The 17,794-nt window shown below is 39.2% G+C and overlaps 1 protein-coding gene across 7 annotated transcripts in view; it reads right to left on the bottom strand.

The window, feature by feature from the left end:
* The window catches only part of ampd2a (adenosine monophosphate deaminase 2a), a 26,467-nt gene extending 8,673 nt beyond the window's left edge, over positions 1-17,794 (bottom strand). The window contains exons 1-5 of one of the 7 annotated variants that reach the window (XM_029501520.1): positions 17,490-17,794; positions 2,127-2,257; positions 1,753-1,883; positions 1,111-1,179; positions 27-138 (exon numbers count right to left, since the gene is read on the bottom strand). In XM_029501520.1, coding sequence (XP_029357380.1) covers positions 27-138; positions 1,111-1,179; positions 1,753-1,883; positions 2,127-2,257; positions 17,490-17,499 — 453 coding nt within the window. In that variant the 5' untranslated portion in view covers positions 17,500-17,794. Of the gene's footprint in view, positions 1-26; positions 139-536; positions 1,884-2,126; positions 2,258-7,248; positions 9,444-14,197; positions 14,412-17,489 lie in introns of those variants that run through there. The other 6 variants (XM_029501519.1, XM_029501522.1, XM_029501521.1 and 3 more) reach the window with 6 other exon arrangements.

The following is a 17,794-nucleotide window of genomic DNA, read 5'->3' as shown; positions in this document are numbered from 1 at the left end:
AAGGCAATTTAATAAATGCTCATCACCCCGCACTTTTCCTCTCCAGATATTGAGACCCGCTGGTACTCTCTCTCCATTGGCATATCCCTCTCCTTAAAGCCATCATCAACTGTCTCCACACTCTGCTCCTTCATTGACCTGAGAAGATTCACGCAGGGAAATGGAAGTGGCAGACATTGCGAAAAAGGTCACAAAGACACAGAAAAATAGGAGGTAAGAGGAAGTTTGGCAGCAAATGAAGGAAAACCAATTCAAGCTTATAGCTTATCAAGCTATGCAATCAACACTTCGTGTTTATTCATTACACTATATTGTAGGAGCACTACTGCTGTGATTCCAGCTTGAAATATTATTCTAAACAGCAGCATTTAACATGAAGCTGAACAGTTTTCTACCAAATCCTGCAGGTTCTTTCAGGAACAGAAAGACTAATTATATGAGATGGATATATGGGTTTATTATTTTTTTTATTATTATTTTTATGTAAGACAAATCTATATCAAGAGCCATTGCTCTTTTGATAATGAGTCATTCACCTTGATGATGTATGCAGCATCAGGAAGCAGGGTCAGCTGATAGCTAGACAGCAAGTTAAGGGTCCTGACCTTTTAATTGATTGGGATTAACAGGTTAATGCTGACATTTTGGATTTATGTGTACATATACTGTGGAACCTTGACCAATCTTCTAAAGAAGTGAATTAAAGCAACCCAATACTCAATACTCTACAAAAATAAGTATTTCACTTGGTCAGTTTTTGGATCTTTGTTAAGGCGAAAAGTAAAATTTAAAAATGACTTCAATAGCGGTCACAAAATTCCAGATATCAGACACTTATTTTGAAAAGGTTAAAATCAAAAGAACAAGAAACCTATTCTATTTTTTTTTTAATGACCAGCAGGGGGAAGATGTAGTCCATATCATTTTGTTAGTAGACTAGAAGAAAAGCCCTCATGAGTCCTGAGTCACTAAATATTTCAGTCTAAGCACTGATAAAATTACATGTTTCTATAAGTACAGGAAGGTAAAGTAGATGGATGCCAAGGAAATAAAGAACCAAAGAAAAAAATCACTGCACAAAACACACAGACTGAGGCAGAGCACACTCACTCTAGGTCTGCCACACTGTCGATTTTCATGAAGTCCTGTTTGGCGCGGATCAAGATCTCTGGCTCAAGCCTTGGGGTGATATGTAGCGGCGCAGCATAGTGCGGGCAAGGCAGGGGGCAGATGGGCACCAGAGGTAGTGAGAAGAAATTAGGCACAGAAAGGGAGAGAAACCAAATATATGCAAGAGCATACACATGAACGCGCACACACTCCAAAAAACAATATATCAACATTAAAGCCTTAGCTATTAAGTGAGCAAGGTGACTGACACAAAAAGAAAAATATCATTAGTTAATGGGGATAAAACCTGATTGGTAAACAGGTTTGCATAGGAAGTGTCAAGTAACCACCCATCAGATAATGATTGGGGTAGTGGTGTAGAAAGGACTGACCCAGACAACCAAGACAGGAACTCCTCCTCATAAAAGTTTGTGTACAGAACTAAAAATCAAGACAGATGCTACCTGCTAGCTAGCCTGGTTAGCTGATTTCCAAGGTTAGTAAGCTCTCACACTGGCACATGGGAAGCATGGGTGCATGCGGAAAAGCAAGACTGTGTGTGAACAGTGAAGAGAAGAGGGGGGCTACTGTGTGTCTGCATGAGCTCGTCATTGTTTGTGCGATGTGTTCGCATTTCCTCACTTAATGTCCTGGCTGATTTGCCTCTCTAGACGGTGTCGGCGCTCCTCCAGCTGTTCGATAGGGCTGTCCTCTGGAAACTCATAAGGAGCACTTCGCATCTCGCTCTCTGCCATGCTGAGTGTGAACAGCTCCTGGTGTAAACACAAGTCACAGCATTTATGGTGTCATAAAATGGTAAATATATCCATGCATATGGACGACACCAACACTATTCTGCATACTTACTACCAGGAACAGATCATTGAAATATCTGAAAAAGCTATTAATACAGACTTTTTTTGAATAATATGAACATACCATATTCCACCTGGTTTAAGTTTAGTTCAACCAGCTGTGTCAAGACAAGCAATGTCTGAGTGTTTTTCGGAACCTACCTCAGCAATCTCTTTGTACTTTTCTTCCATGGATGTTCTCAGGTCAATGGGGTGGTGTGAGAAAGAAACAGGAGTCCCTGGTAGGGATCGCTGGGGCCTGAGAGGCTTGGAGCCAGACACACCACACAGATCTGTAAGCAGACACAGAGTTGTCCCCATGATATCAAAATCAAAATGACAAATTACAGAGTTTACATTAACATTCATTGGCTGTCCAAAGGCAGAGTCAATGCTCTAAAAATAACATGTAACAACCTGCAAAAAAATGTGCCTTTTGAATTCAATCGCAGCAACAACCACACACATGCCACCATTCAAACATAAATGAGCCAGAAACTAGCCTGAGAGAGAGGTTAACCATGTATAGTGTGTCACTTCAACTAGTTTTACTCCTTTTAGGCACACTTCTGCCGAATGTTTTTCATGAACTTTGAAGAGTGATGTCTTAATAATTTACATTTTCAGTAGATTTCCTTTTGCCAGAAGTAGTTATCTGGCTTACTTTTCTGCATTTAAAGGTGCATAAAGTAAATCAACCTATTTGAACTCAATCACTCATCCTTTTAGTGGTGCATTGTAAAGATCACATTTTATATTTACTTGACGACTTTTCCTATACTTTTTTAAATGTCTGTATATCATTAGTACATTTGGAAAAGTAAATGTACTTGACGAAGTCTAGAGGTCTGTCCACAACTGTATGAGACTATACTACAGGAGTATTATCAAATGGGTGTTGCTTCACACAGTGCCAGTATGTACTGAGCATGCCAGAGCAAAGAGTTGCTGGGCTTGTAAAGCCTGGGGTTATTAAAGAAAGCAAGTTTAACAAACTCTGAGTGTCATCTGAGTTTAACTTCCACTGCCTTCACAAACAAAGTGCCATCATCAGTTGACTTCTCACACTACATAAACAACATAAACAGGGACTTGAGGTGGACCATAAACATGTCTGCCATCTTAAAGAAGGCCGGCCAATACCTTTATTTTTCTAATGCAGGCCACCCTCAATATTTCAGTGATGGCAGCTTTCTACAGGTGTGTGGTGGAGAGCACGCCCACCCATTAACTGTCAATTTAGAACTATTAAACTACATTTTAACCTGCACTATTCAATAGATCAAATAATGCACCAGACTTTTATTTCCTTGATGGATGGAAAAATGTAAATACAGATGAAACAGACCAGACTGAAGATTGCGCCTTCATGATTGTAAACTCATAGTCTGACCAAATAACAGCAAAAAATTTAATTAAACGAAATAAACGGGGCATAACTTAGATTATCTGGGAATCTTGGGAAACAATGCCTGTGGCTATAATCTGTGACAGAGCAGGAGAATCCTTTTTGAATGTCCAAGAACAGAAAGAGAGGACAGCTGAACCAGCAGATACTTCAGTGACAGACTGGCATGAAAACACTTGACAAGAATCACCTAGACACACATGTACACGTTGGCAGGTGCGTAAACACACCTGAGAGTGACATAAAGGGGCCTTCCCCACTCTAGACCTGCTGTAAACAGATGACAGAAGCTCCACTCCACACCACGCCAAATACAACAGACAAGAACTAACAAAAGTCCCCTAAAACTATGCTACACTTAGGGAAATCTTTACGAATGAAGTTACAGACACCTATAATTTAAAGATCATTGTAGCTATAGTATATGCAAAACAGCAATTTACGCACTCATAGGTCTATATCTTTGAGTGTGCTTTGCTCACTCTCCTTTGTAATTGGTGTCATTATTGATGCTGCATTTTCTCATGACAAGTAGTCTCTGCCATCTGCTGGTCCAGCTCCAAGGCTGACAATAGTGTCATCACGCTGTAAAACATTTTAATAATGCACAGACATGAAGAGGTGTAACTATCAGTGAACTGACAATCATATATACATATAACATATAAGGGCAATTATACATTTATGTGTATAATTATGGGCCATCCTAACAGCTAAAACCCTAAAACCTGATTTCTCAGCCAACATGATATTTTTTCCACACAACGTAATTAGCTGTCTTTGATTGGCCATTATATGTCAAATGAGTGGTGCGATCGGAAAAAAAAAAATTACATTGTGACAATATTATTGTTATATAAACAGACAAACCTTTCTGCCCTGACATGTTCCTCCGCTGATGCTGATATATGTACAGAAAGGTCATATCGGTTTATATATCATCCTTGCAAATGTATCCATTTATCTTTATATACATGGTATTATACAGAGCACATTCTAGTGTAGACATAAGGAGGAAGTGTGTTCTCAAATGGAGAAACAGACGACTTCAAGTTTGCAGACACAAACATAGCCTGCCCCAGTATAGCATCCACGTAATCCCCTGGCCTTTCCACCACAGATGACTCTTAATCCAGCACCCTAAACTCTGTCAGTGACATCATTGTTGTGGGGTGCACAGGCTCCAAAATTAGAAACAAAGAAAAATCAACGACAGAAATACTAACCAGACCTTTTTTTTTTTTTTTTGCTGGGTAAGGCTCTGAAATGCACTATCCTTCGCCAAAACAACCAAAACATAGCCAAGAGCCTACCCAGTGACTATCTGACAAAGAGTTGTCAGCCTTCATAAAAGCTTGTATGATTTTTTTCAGTTCATTGTAAAGTTAAAATATATTTTTCAATAGGGCATAGAAAAAATTTATCATGGACCATCAATCAAACTTGTTATACCTGAAATTTACCAAACAGCATTTACCAAGGAATGTCAAAGTTAGTCTGTACAAGTCATATGTTTAAAAAAAAAAAAGTTAATCAATCAATAGCAATCACTTCAAACCTTTGAAGCAAATATAAAGCTTCAATAAAAGTACTTTTTTTTTTATCTTGTTTCAATCCACTTTGCAGATCCAGGTTGCATGAGAACGCACCAGCTTGCAACCACATCACACTCCCCAGCCTCACCTCAAACACGATAATTACTTAATGTGTTGCTGATCTATTTTTGAATGAAGTGATTCAACCTTAGACCTATGAAGAACATAGACAAAACACTCCATCTCAGCTTACTGCAATTTCCCAGTCTGGGATAAATAACGTATCTATCTATCTATCTATCTACTTTCACATCCCCAGGTCCTGCATTTTTTTAACACTGCCATTGAGACAGTCATGTAGTCTTTGTGAATTGCCCCATTGAGGATCAAAACGATCCTCCCAGTCTGTCTTGTCTTTCCTGTTCCTCGGGCCAAAAGCAACAGTAGATCAGTTTTGAGGGTGCCATTCAAGTTTATGTACTTACGCAGTAAAGAAAAACATCTTTCAACGCATCCATGAAAATATTTCATACACTGAACTAATCTATATACATTCGTCAACTTTTAGTCCCACACCAGTAGTCTCCAAGTTTGATTTAAACATTTATTGTATCTTTAACTCTAACTTATGAGTAAAGTAATCTTTCTGCAAAGTAATTAGAGTACCTTTACTTGTTTCAATCACCAAATTACAAACTGCATGAAAGCATACTAAAAACAGACCTTGTTGTGACACAACTATTCTCAGCACAGCACGCAAGGAAACTACTTTCACCACAATAACAGGATCCAAAGTAACTGTGGTGTTGATAAAAACATCTGGCCTTGCGCTACCTCATCTGCCTGGATCTCAACGTGTCATCTCCAGGTGTGCTGGGTACACGAATACCATATTAAAAAAAAAAAGATGCTTATGTTAATGTTTTTATAATATAAATGATAAATGGACTGCATTCAAATAGCGCACTCATCGCTTTACACAACTCACATTCTCTCATTCATTCACACATTTCTACAGCGTTTACTACACACGCAGCATGTCCCTCCAACACAAACAAAGCCAGAGCAGTCTGTTTCTGACATGCAGACATGCAGGATTGAACCCCATCTGATTAGTGGAGGACTTGCTTAACTGTCTGGGCCACAGCCCTCCCATCTACTAGCGAAAAAACAAAAACAAGAATCTCTAACTGTGGCTGGGGATCTATTGCTTTCATCCATGACAAATTTTACCTTGTACCCATATAAGATATAGAAAAAATTGTGTATAGCTGGTGATGTGATATAAGATGCAGTAATGCATTATAGGCACCTCCGGATTGAGACATAGTTTTCCAAACAGATTTTAATTTTAGCCCCTAAGAGGGAGAGTGATAGCCCACAGTTAAGATGTTCCTTAGCAACCAGAGATGAGAGTAAACCTCTGCTTCGGGGCTGTGTCTCAAAAGTATTTGTAACTCGTATTGTTCTGGCTCTATGAAAGGGAAAAAAAAAAAAAAAAACTTAAGAGCAACTTACTTAAACTGCTAGTTCACAGCTTTAGGAAACAAACAGCCTTTGAGAGGAGACAGTTAAGCCACTGACATCCCATACTCCAACACACAGCCAGATGTCAGCTGTTCCCACAAAATACTGCCCTTTTACAAGAAGGTCAACATGTTCAAACCCAGCAGTTTACACAACAGTCTCTTCATGAAGATGTAATCCTGATGATGCTATGTATTTTTGTTCCACTTACAGTAGCACCTGCATGGCATTGGACAGGCTGCTGCAACTGTATCCCTGCTTGACTGCACACTACTGAAAAAGCTTTGCCATCTACTTAATATAGTTTGTCAGCAAACATGTCTGTAATGAATCCACTGGGAAAATATATTGCATCAGGCTAAACTTCAGGAAACAGCACAGAATTGATGCCCCAAGTGTTCACTCACTGCAAGAGCTAGACTTTGTCATAAACCGTGGACCACATTAAGCCTTACAAAGATCAGCATCATAGCAACATCATAGCAACATCCCAACCTCGCATACATGCATCACACATTTTTCTCTTTCATCTGCTTCCCCATAAAGAAAATTTCTCTACCCATTTCTACCTTTTCTCCCACTGTCTTTTCTATGCTGTAAGGTTTATACAGTGCACAGCAACTGTTTACTGGCACCTCATCTGTCACTATAAGCTTGCTTGTGCAGTATTTTTGGAGCAATAAGTACCATGCCGAACACATAAATAGTGAAACTTCCTGTAAAACAACATTGCACAAACAGGCTCTAAAATATAAGTCATGCCAAGTCCAGTTTAATTTACACATAATAATTGGTGATTAATCGGTTACAATACCTCTATCTCCCTGCCTGGTCTTGCTTTCACAATATCCGTTACGGTCGCAGTGGCCTTGTCAGAGCTCCTGCGGGATGCTGGGACATATAACTAGGCCTGGGACAGCCAATGTACCCTCCCCCGCTGGCACAGTGGAAGACAGAGAATGACAGCAAAGAGAGAGAAGAGAGACGGGATAAACACAAGCTGCTCTAACACTAGGATGACACAACTGCCCCTCCTCTGTCTTTTCTTGCTTCTGCTGTTGTAACTGTCGTGATCCCCAGTGCGCTGCTGAGGCAGGTTTTTTTTTTTTTTTTTTTTTGCTGTTGTTTGTTTGGTTGTTTGTTTTTTTTTTTGCCCCTTTTCTATTTCTTTCCCCTGATTCTCTCTGTCTCTGTCTCAGCTGCTTCCTAGAATCTCACCGGTTTTTCAGAGCATGAACAGCACAGCCCTCAAGCTCCCGGATTTAAATACTGGGTTGGAACATACCACGTGGCAGAAAAAGGGGAGGCACAAGGGGTCAACCACTTCATACTCCATTGTGCTGTAAAATGGAGGAGGCCCTGCATCTCTGGCCACTCCCACTTCCTCTCCCCTCCCTACCTCCTATTCTTGAAATCCATGATTATAACCACCATGTTGAGTTAAATTAGTTGTTTCACGTCCATTTAAGACATATTTCGCTGCAAATAGATTAAAACATTACCATTGAGTAAATTTAATGTCATTACTTAATTTGAAGCATTATTAATTTATTTGTGTCTTGAACGCTGAAATTGGGTTCTTTTATGGTTCAACTCTCATTAGGTGGATATTAATTTTATTTTATTTTTTTATTTTTTGCTTTTTTTTTTTTTTTTTTTAGTCAAGGATGTTTGTTTTTCTATGCTACAACTTCAATTTCTGCTTCAAATCACCTTTTGTGGTCATCAGATGTTAAGACTAAATGTGTGACCCCTGTTATTCACTATAGTATGGACCAATTTTGTTTGTGAGTTCATACTATAGTACGCTATATTTGTATACATGATTGTGTACATGCAAGTAAGATCATTTGCAAGCTTTTTCCCTCCTCTCGCACTTGACTGCTGGATAGCATAAATAAGGTCTGTTTGCTGGATAAAATATGGTAGTCGGTGATATTTTGATATCCTTACCACTGCACCCTGAGGGAACAGGGCTTTTGAAGACCAGCTGAGGTCTAAGAACAGTTGAGCAAATGAAAAATCTCTTTCAAGATTTTTGCTTTAAGAAAGACTTCATTTAAATACAACTTTCATCAACACTAGCATACTGTTCTTTACTAACTATGTGACATACAGTTCAGAGTCTTACAAATTCAGATATATGATTTGAGATGAATACCGCAATGCGTTGGTGTTCAAGACTCCCAAAGCAAACAAGGAAAAAAATGTTCCCCTCTATTCTTAACATTGGTAAAATAGCTTAAGTTGTGCATTTAGATTTTTCAGTGCAAAGATTAAAGGTGGTTGGGAGATTCTGGTCATGTGAAAGTGAATTATTAACCTAGTGCAATTTCAAACACAGTGAGAATTTTTTTTTTTTTTTTTTTAGCTGTAGGTTTTTGGAGGCTGTAGTCTTCCCTTCAGCAGTTCAATCAACACAGACTACTCCTGCACCCAAGTCCACAAATATAGAATGTCATGCAATTACCTGTATGATGTTATCCATGCAGGACAGTAACCATAAACGTCAAATTCATGAAAATCTGTCGCAATAAATTTGGTCTCCCTGGAAATAATCTTGCACTGGGAGAACAGATAAACCCAAGCAAGAGGAGAGTAAACAATACGGCTGAGAAGCAAAGTTTACCCAACAAATTTATTGGTGTTAAACTACGTCTATGGGATGGTATTTCATATCATTCACTTATTAACAAACCTTTAGAGGAGCCCCTTGACTTTTAGCTTGTTTCACTTCTATTGTGTCTTTATCAGTTACAGTAACTTCAAATGTGGAAGATTTATAAGACCTGATATATATATCCTACAGTACCTGTGGGGGTTTTTGTTCACTATATTTCCATGAACTTCCAGTAGCTTAAGGCTAGTGGAAGGTAGTATCTTTCCATGACTTCATGCTGACGACTGAAATGGTAAACATACTGGGTAGGCAATTATTCTTGACTTTAAAATCAGAGCAAACTGTGAAGTTGCCAGCGGAAACCAACCACATTCTAGTGCAAATTTGAATTTAGAGTGTGTACATGTTTCTAAAAATTACTTTGTGTGGTTTCTTTTTGTGTTATTCTGCTTTCACATCTGTTAGGCTCAACACATTTCTTTCCCAAGAGATTAATCAACAGCAGGAGGGAGGATCTGCACACTCCCTTTCTCCCTAAGAAAATCAAGAGCTGACAGTGTTGTTGAGGCCACCTCAAGCAAACCTTAATTCTAACCCTGCACAAAAATGTCCATGTGTATAAAACAGCTCAACAAAACACTCAAGTTTCTCAGCATTCAGATTGATGCTGTGTCTCTATGCAATATGTCCCCAGGGAATGTTCTCAAAACAGCAAGTCCTATCTGCAGATCACGAACAAACACAAAAACATAGTGTACCTACACATCTGTAGACACAAACAACCAAGGCATATATACACACTGGAAGTCACACGCTCCAAAAAAAGACAGAAATACACACATATGCACTTCCCCCCTCTCCGATCCTCTGCGATTATCCAGACTCCATTCTGGTCACAAAACACCTTGCCACCTCTGTCAGTGCAGTTCTCACCATATCTGAATATAGCAAAGTGGAGCACTGAGTGACTTGATACTCAATATGTAACTCACTGTACTTAATACTACTTGAACATCAGCGGGTTAATATCCAATTCCTGTGGCCAAATGTGTGTCAGGAATGAAGGCTGGTGGTCATAAAAAATGTTAGTGTGGGACCCTTCTGATAAAACATGTTGTTTCTATGACCTTCAACACACACTCACACGTGCATCTGTGCTGTCTTGACAAAGGGAAGCTCTTTTGACGCTTTTTAACTTTGATTTAGTGATTTGTTTGTTTGACTGGCCTGCCGTGACAGAATGCCATAAAAGATCAAACTTTTTTTCAAACTTTGGACACTTGAGATACACTCTTAGGAGCTTTTAGTGATTCACTTTGCACTATCCCATGTATCAATGAGGCACTTCATCATTCAATGTATGCAGAAGGTGGTGAGTGACCAATATTGTCTACTGATTTATAGTCCACACCTCATCCCTCTTCAAAGCAAAAAGTTTGTTGAAGCACTCTCATGGTCAGCTGTACCATGTGTTGACAGTATGTGTGTTTGCAACTATGGTGTGCTCGTATTTCTAAAGGAAAATATGAGCTGCGAGATTATCGAATGAAGGCGAGTAATTCACTCAGTCACTGGGGTCATTGGACAGTAAAAAGACAGCCATTCACCAAACATTCGGCAACACTGGTTCATCGCCAATAACATAAGATGGATTAAATGGAAATGGATCTTCCCTGGGAGCGATGATGAGAGCAGAGACAGCTCAAAGCAACATACTTAACTGTGCCACTGTGATGAAACACAACCCTGATAACCATTTCTGCCTGCGAATCACCCCAGTGAGACATAGTGTGCCATGTGGCATGATGCTGAACCTCACACACATAGCTGCCTTGTAAATGTGCATGTGGGAGTGTTGAGATGATTAAAAGGACTGATAAGGCAGCACAGCTGGCTATCTGGCCCACTCTAGCAACAACAGACACACCTGTTAGTGTGACAGCTTTCGCAGCCTTAGTTACAAGTCCCACCATTTCTGGAGATGACACATTTCCCTTTTTACATGTAAGCTTTCCTGGCAGAAGAAACTGATGGAATTTTCCACTCAAACACAGGACAAACTAGGCCTCGGTCATGACTGATGGCAGAGCAGGCAAAGACCAGAGATAGTGACAACGAGCCACTTCATTAAAACCTCAAGGTCTAACTTTACACTATGATTCTGTGCTTTCCATACTTTTGGCCCAAATACTCCCTCTAGTGATGAGATAAAGAAACACAGATTTATACTTGATCTGGTAATGCGCTGTAAATAGCACATCATCAGAAAATACATGGATGAATAAATAGATAAAACACTGTTATAATTGATTGCGCAAAGATTTTAAGGACTGCTTGGTATAAAACTCATGACTGGCACACATTGTAATTGTGCTTATACCCAAAAGTGACTTTAATAGCTCTGTCATTACTGCTAGTTTACAATTTTAATAAGTAAACGTGAACATCTCAACAGGGTACACAGGGTTTTGCGAATTTCATTGAAAGCAAGACAATACAGCAAAATCATCTGACAAGTCAGACTCCAAACAACAGAAGAGGTAGCGTCAAGTCAGTGGCCTGTAAGTTAAATAAGGTGAAGCTTGTATCAGATTATAGATATGTGCGGCTGAAAAGCTTGGGCATTACGTATTCTGCTTCATGTGATGCAATCCGAGTCTAGTGAGAAAGAGAGAGAGATTCCTGCAGATGAGGAAAAACGACTGAGTAATCAATGCCTTCAGAGGGGGTTAAAAAAAAAATCCAACATCAGAGGTTCTTGAAGAGAAATTTGCCACAGAGTTATTTCTGGTAATGCTACAAGAGCTAACATGGGAAATGTACAAGCCTCCTGCCATTCATGACTTGGTTAAAAAACAGCTCACGCTGAAGCTACTGTAGATTTTTTTACAGCAGCAATTTGGCGTCAAGAATGCTAATAGACTGATGTGGTCAGACAGATACTGTGCTGTGGTGTGCAAGCTACATGAAGCTGTTGTGGGAGACCCGGAGTGCAGAGGATTCAGCCAAGCGGCTAATTGAGAGGACTTAAATGGCTGCATGGATGGAGCGACCTCTAAGTTATTTATTACTGCAGCAAAGACAGGCCTCCTCAGCAAATACAATATATTGTGCGTCAAGACAAGTTACTGCTTGCACTCTACTGCTGCATCTCTCCTAACACTACAGATCGGTGCTGTGCGATGGCACAATGATGAACCAGCTTCAAATTTAATCATTAAGAACATTTAATTGCTTGATTGATATACTGCCTTTTCACGTTTTGAGTTTCTGTCCCCAGATGAGCTCAACTTGCATCAACTTTAGTTCAGTGGGCCTTTTTTCCATCACTGTAACTAGTGTGTGTATTACACAGTGTTAATCGTATTAAAATGTGTTATGGCTATTATCAGTATCCACTTGCACATAAATATGTTCTTGCTACAGCAGAGTTTATTTACATGAACTTCGATGTAATATGTTAAATCTTTCTACAGCAGTCCACAGATCAATCACTAAGTCAGACTAAAATATACTCAGAGACTCAGTTTTTTGTATGGTTGTCGATTCTGGGATGTCAACAGAAGACCGAAAGACTGAAAACTGCAGTAAAACCTTTACTGTACCTAGCTTTTAAGACTCAAAATAGGAAGACTATCATGCACGTTTAACTCATATGGTGATAGTTTTTACAAAGTCACTGCATATTCTACTCAACAAAATGAATTACACTTTTAGTCAAACATTATGGGCAGAACTTTTGTGTCAAGATAAGGTGAGCGAAGAAGATTGATAACACCACCCCAATGTTCTGTCCAGCTGAAGCTGATAAGCCCACAGCCAGTAAACTGTTGATAAACTGCTGTCGGTACAAACGCAAGACGGAGGTAAAATGAGCCTAAAATGAGCCCACTAAGGGGATGAGTAACCCTATACAATCCAACTATCATTGACTGATTAACAGAAAAAGTGACCATGCAAAAGGGGAATACGAATATTTAAAGATAACTGGTTAGAACAGCATTTATATCAACCAGCACTAATGTATCATTACACCAAGTTTCTCTCTATAGTTAATGTTTCTGTATTTGCACACGGATGTTTTTAAACAACAAATACAATAAATAAATAAATAAATAAATGCAGTCGTTATGCATGTGTTTTGAGTTTGACTGCATTATAGTAAAGTTACAGTATAAATGTTTTTATGAAGTTTAAATTTAATCTTACTAAAAAATAGATGTCTTTCTTTGAATGTCAGTTGTGTGTATCACACTGACAGGTTATTGACTATATACGAGAAATTTCATAAATTAAATGGCAAACATTTTACTTAATTTTTGCCACACCAGTAATAGAGTTTACAACTGCTTTAGGTCTAGCACGTGCAGTGTTTTAGATCATATTATCTAATATATATTGACATATTTGGCATATCAACTGACATGACAATGGCGATTATCATCAAATTAATTCAGTTTCTTTGATTTTAACTTTGAAAATTTTCACATTTCCCAAAGGGCAATATGGTATGCAACATAAGTAAAACAAGTATTCCTGCATCTCTCATACAAGCACAATGAAATCTTCCTATAGAGAAACAACAGTAACCCTTAAAGAATAAATACAAATAAATACAATAAATACACAAAGTCATCACAATTCTACCGGTGCATCATTCCCTACAAGCTTGCCTACAGCTCATTAAAAGCTAGTGGCAGATGGGACAAATGATTTAAAGGTACCTATTTGCTTGGGCCTTGCAGGGAAATGTATACCTTTTCATAGAAGGGAGAAGAGGATTAAGAGGGTTTGTCAAAATGGCCCTTGTCCTCTAAGTGGCTCTAGTTTGTTAAACAGAGTCAAGATCATTTAGGATAGTGCCAATCGTTCAGCACTAATTTAGTTAAAACATGTTAAAGCAAAATAATGGCAAAATAGCAAAATACATCAGTCAATGCATCAGACAAACTCAACAACGTCTAAAAAAACTAACAACCACGCTGAAGTATCGATGTAAACTCTGTTCCGTGTCTTATTGCTCCTTCAGGGGCAGCATCCATTATGAAACACCACTGCAAAGCATCTGAAAATTTTCCTGACCCAGCATTCATGTAAAACAGCTCCCTCACTCTTTCTATGGGACCCCCTCTAACCCACTCACCAGGGCTGGTAGTGCTCTGCAAACTCCCCCTCTTGTGAAACGGTGATTTGGTTTTAGGTTTCCCTTGTCCATCAGTGGTGGAGGAAGCGGTAGAGGAAGAGGATGACATCTTGCCTTCTGTATTCTTAGTACTACAAGAGAGCAAGTCAGAGCAGCGCAGCGGCCAGTAGAGCGAGAGAGGAGCACTAGCTCTAACGCTGGAGCTCTCTCTCATGGCAGGGCAGCGGGGTGGTGGGACCCATACAGGGCTGGGAGAAGCTCCTCTGCAGAGATGGCTCCTCCTCCCACCCAGCAGCAGGTCAGCAGGCACGCTGAAAAGCATCGAGCTGAAAGACAGCATCAGGCTTCCCCCGCTCCTGCTGGGGGCCATCCTCCTTGGTTGCCCTAGTAACCAGGGAATGAGTTTCTTGTATGCCATGCTGAGGAAAACAGCCACTGAGGAGGGCATTGCAGATCAAAGTTTGTAGCTAGCGTGACAACAGGCAAGCCTGGAGACTCGCTGCAGCCAGGGTGAGCAAAGGACGAAAGTTTTTTTCCATCTAAAAATAGGAATCAGATGCAAGCTAATTCACTGGAATGTGTAGCCAGCCGAGGGAAAAAAGTGTTGCTCCAGATGAATGTCAAGTGACAAAAAAGGCAAAGATTACAGAGCGACCAGTGTGGATAAGCGGAGACAGGAGGTTAGTGTGGAAACTGACTAGTGAGCTCCCAATCTTCTTTACTGGAAAATTCTGTTGAGAGACAGAGAGCCTGAACACAGCACAGGCCCACCTGACATGAAGTGCTATATTAAAGGGAACAAAACCAATGCCCAGCAAGAGGCCAGTAAAGGGAGCCCTTACAAGCATGTATAGTATGCGCACAGCTTTCTCTCATGGAGTTCATATAGTTCAGGAATATGCATATTATAAACACTATGCATTTTATTTAAGGAGGCTTAATCTCACAAACCACCAAGAGCCAAGAGACTGATCAAGTCAACAAAGCAGTTGCAAGTTTTTACTAGATTTTTTTTTTCTTTTTTTTTTATACACAGACTGCCTGGGCATACAGTACCAGTCCAAAAATAAAAAATACATCACATCTACTGTATATTAAATGGTCTGGGGAACATATCAGATTGGTCTTGAGTAAAACTTTATTCCATTTGGACTCCATGATTATCAAGAACACGTCAAAGCAATGGAGGTATAAAAACCAGTAAAGATCTCCATCTAGTGGTATAAAAAAATTATGCAGTTAAATGGAAACACTTGTCTTTTCTTAAGCTCAAAATTGCACTGTTGACTAAATAGAGGACGAAAATTTGAACTCACACTGTAATGCAAAATGTTGCATTACTGGGGAATCAGTGCACTCTGAATAATGACAGTGTGGCAACGTGTGATCCTTTTTACACATAATATGGGCTTCAACAGTAAAGCAAAAATAAGAGGGGAGGCACTTTGTACAAACAGCGTTTATACTATAAACTGCCATACTAAGGAGTTCCTCCGGATCTTACCCTTCACCCATTTCCTGTACAAACACCCACTACCTACATTTCACAATACAACTCAACATCTGGACCTAAAGAATTGCGTAAGAAGACTGATGTCTGAGTTTTTACTGGCAGCTGTGATTAACTCTCAACAAAAATTTTAACTTCTCACAGCAAATTTATTCCAGATTCAGGCATTGATATGTAAATCAGATATCTAACACATTTGAGTGTGTAATCAGTCTGTGACCTTAAGAACACTCAAATCTCTTATGCTGATCTCTAAACTGATCAAGTAAAACAAAAGCCATTCTTTGTTAGGATTACTGTGAAATTAGGTTAAAATACGCATGATGAAACTAAATACGCACAAATCTATTCAAGTTATGTCCCAAAGACAACTTGCACACACAACAATCAAATCACACAAATTCTAACTTTCTGATGAATAAGTTTTGCAGTATTTGCCAAAGATAAATTTGGTTTAAAGTGCACAAAAGTGGAAGATGTCAAAGTTTACCTTTGACAAAGTAAAAAGAAAAACAAATAAAAAAAAAAATCTCGTTTTAGAGTGTCTTCAGCTTCTTCTGAACTGACTCAGTTTTTGAGAAAGCTCACTCGGTGAAGCTACAGCAGCAAAGGCTAAAAAACAGAGGCCTACTTTTGCCTGGTAGAAAAAAAGAAATAAACTATCCCCAAAAATATGTTGCATATTTTGCTAAAACTAAATCACTTACATTCTCAAAGCACCTTAGCTAGAACAGAGCGCAGTTACCTTACTCTGATATCTTATTATTCCTTCTTTAGTTTTGTCTTTGCCCCTGCTGCTTAGTCACGCTTTCTGTCTGCACACCCTTTTGCTAAAAATGGGTTAGGTTGGCTGAAAATCACTAACTGCTTGCTTGGGGTTTTTTTTTTTTTTTTTTCCACTCCTTCACAACAAAACCTAGCGTTTTCATAGAGAAAATAGCTGAACATAACATAATTGAATTAAATCAAATTATATACATATTGCATGTGAAGGCAAGATTTATGTATTAAAAAAAAAAAAAAAGATTCACAAGAGACCGTTTGCACTGCATTTCCTATTAATCAAGTTTTTAATTAGTTCGGTATTAAGCTCTTTCTAAGTTAGTTTGCCTGTTTTGGACGGAAGAGGATAATTCATTATGAGGAGAAAGGCTGACTGACCTCACACTTCACTCTTAACACCAGATCCAAATAACTAATCCAGTGGCATGTTGACTCTAATTTCTGACAAAGTTTTGGCTCATCTACATCTCTAAACTGAAAACATGTAGTCAAGTATGAGCTTGCCATTTTGGTCACGTTATAATGACCTTGTGACTGCAACAGCTACTTTAACAGTTTCTGTGCCATTGCAAATGAATTAATTAATAAACATTATGTTATGTAAAAGTTATTCCAAGTAATGACAAACATTTCCTTATCTGAGTCAACGTTATATAGTGGTGGTGATTCTTTGCACACAAAAAAAATGCACAAAAGTACAACAATGACAACATGAAAACTAGAAGTGTGCAGGTGAACTGACTTAGTAAAAGTTGGGGAGCATGTTTTTCTGGAACCAGCTGATCAGGTGAGGCCTGTTGAGGGTTTCCCTTACACTGCTCCGGTTCTGGCTTTAGCAGGGTTTATCAGACGTGTACATGAATGACTGAGGACTGCAGAACTACGCTGTGATGAAGAAATAAAGCGGTAAAAACTAATCTAACAGCGCTGATCAATGTATTTAGCACTAACGACAGCAGACCGTGGACAGATGTTTGTCTTGTGTCTCTGCTGACTTACCGTCGGACATGCTGGGGACAAGAAATGTCCAGTCCAACACAGCTCAGGATGACAAAGTCAAACAAACGTTGTTAGCTTTCTTAGTTACGAGCAGCAGACAGTCTGTTTCACAGTTAGCTCTTTGGACGTTACGGCAAAGCTAACGTCAAGTTAACCTCGTTAGCTTCCCCTACGCCGAGTTTTCTCTGTCAAATGTGAAACTAAACGACGTTAGTTCAACTTTTTGTAACCGACCAGTTTCCGCTGTTAAATATGTGAGAACAGTCCAGCCTCTGTTGTCTCTGTTGTCTCCTCTGCTCGGCCAG

This window comes from Echeneis naucrates, chromosome 5 (assembly GCF_900963305.1).
Source record: "Echeneis naucrates chromosome 5, fEcheNa1.1, whole genome shotgun sequence".
NCBI lineage: Eukaryota > Metazoa > Chordata > Actinopteri > Carangiformes > Echeneidae > Echeneis > Echeneis naucrates.
Note: the sequence above shows the minus strand (reverse complement) of the source record. Positions and strands in the feature narration are given on the sequence as shown.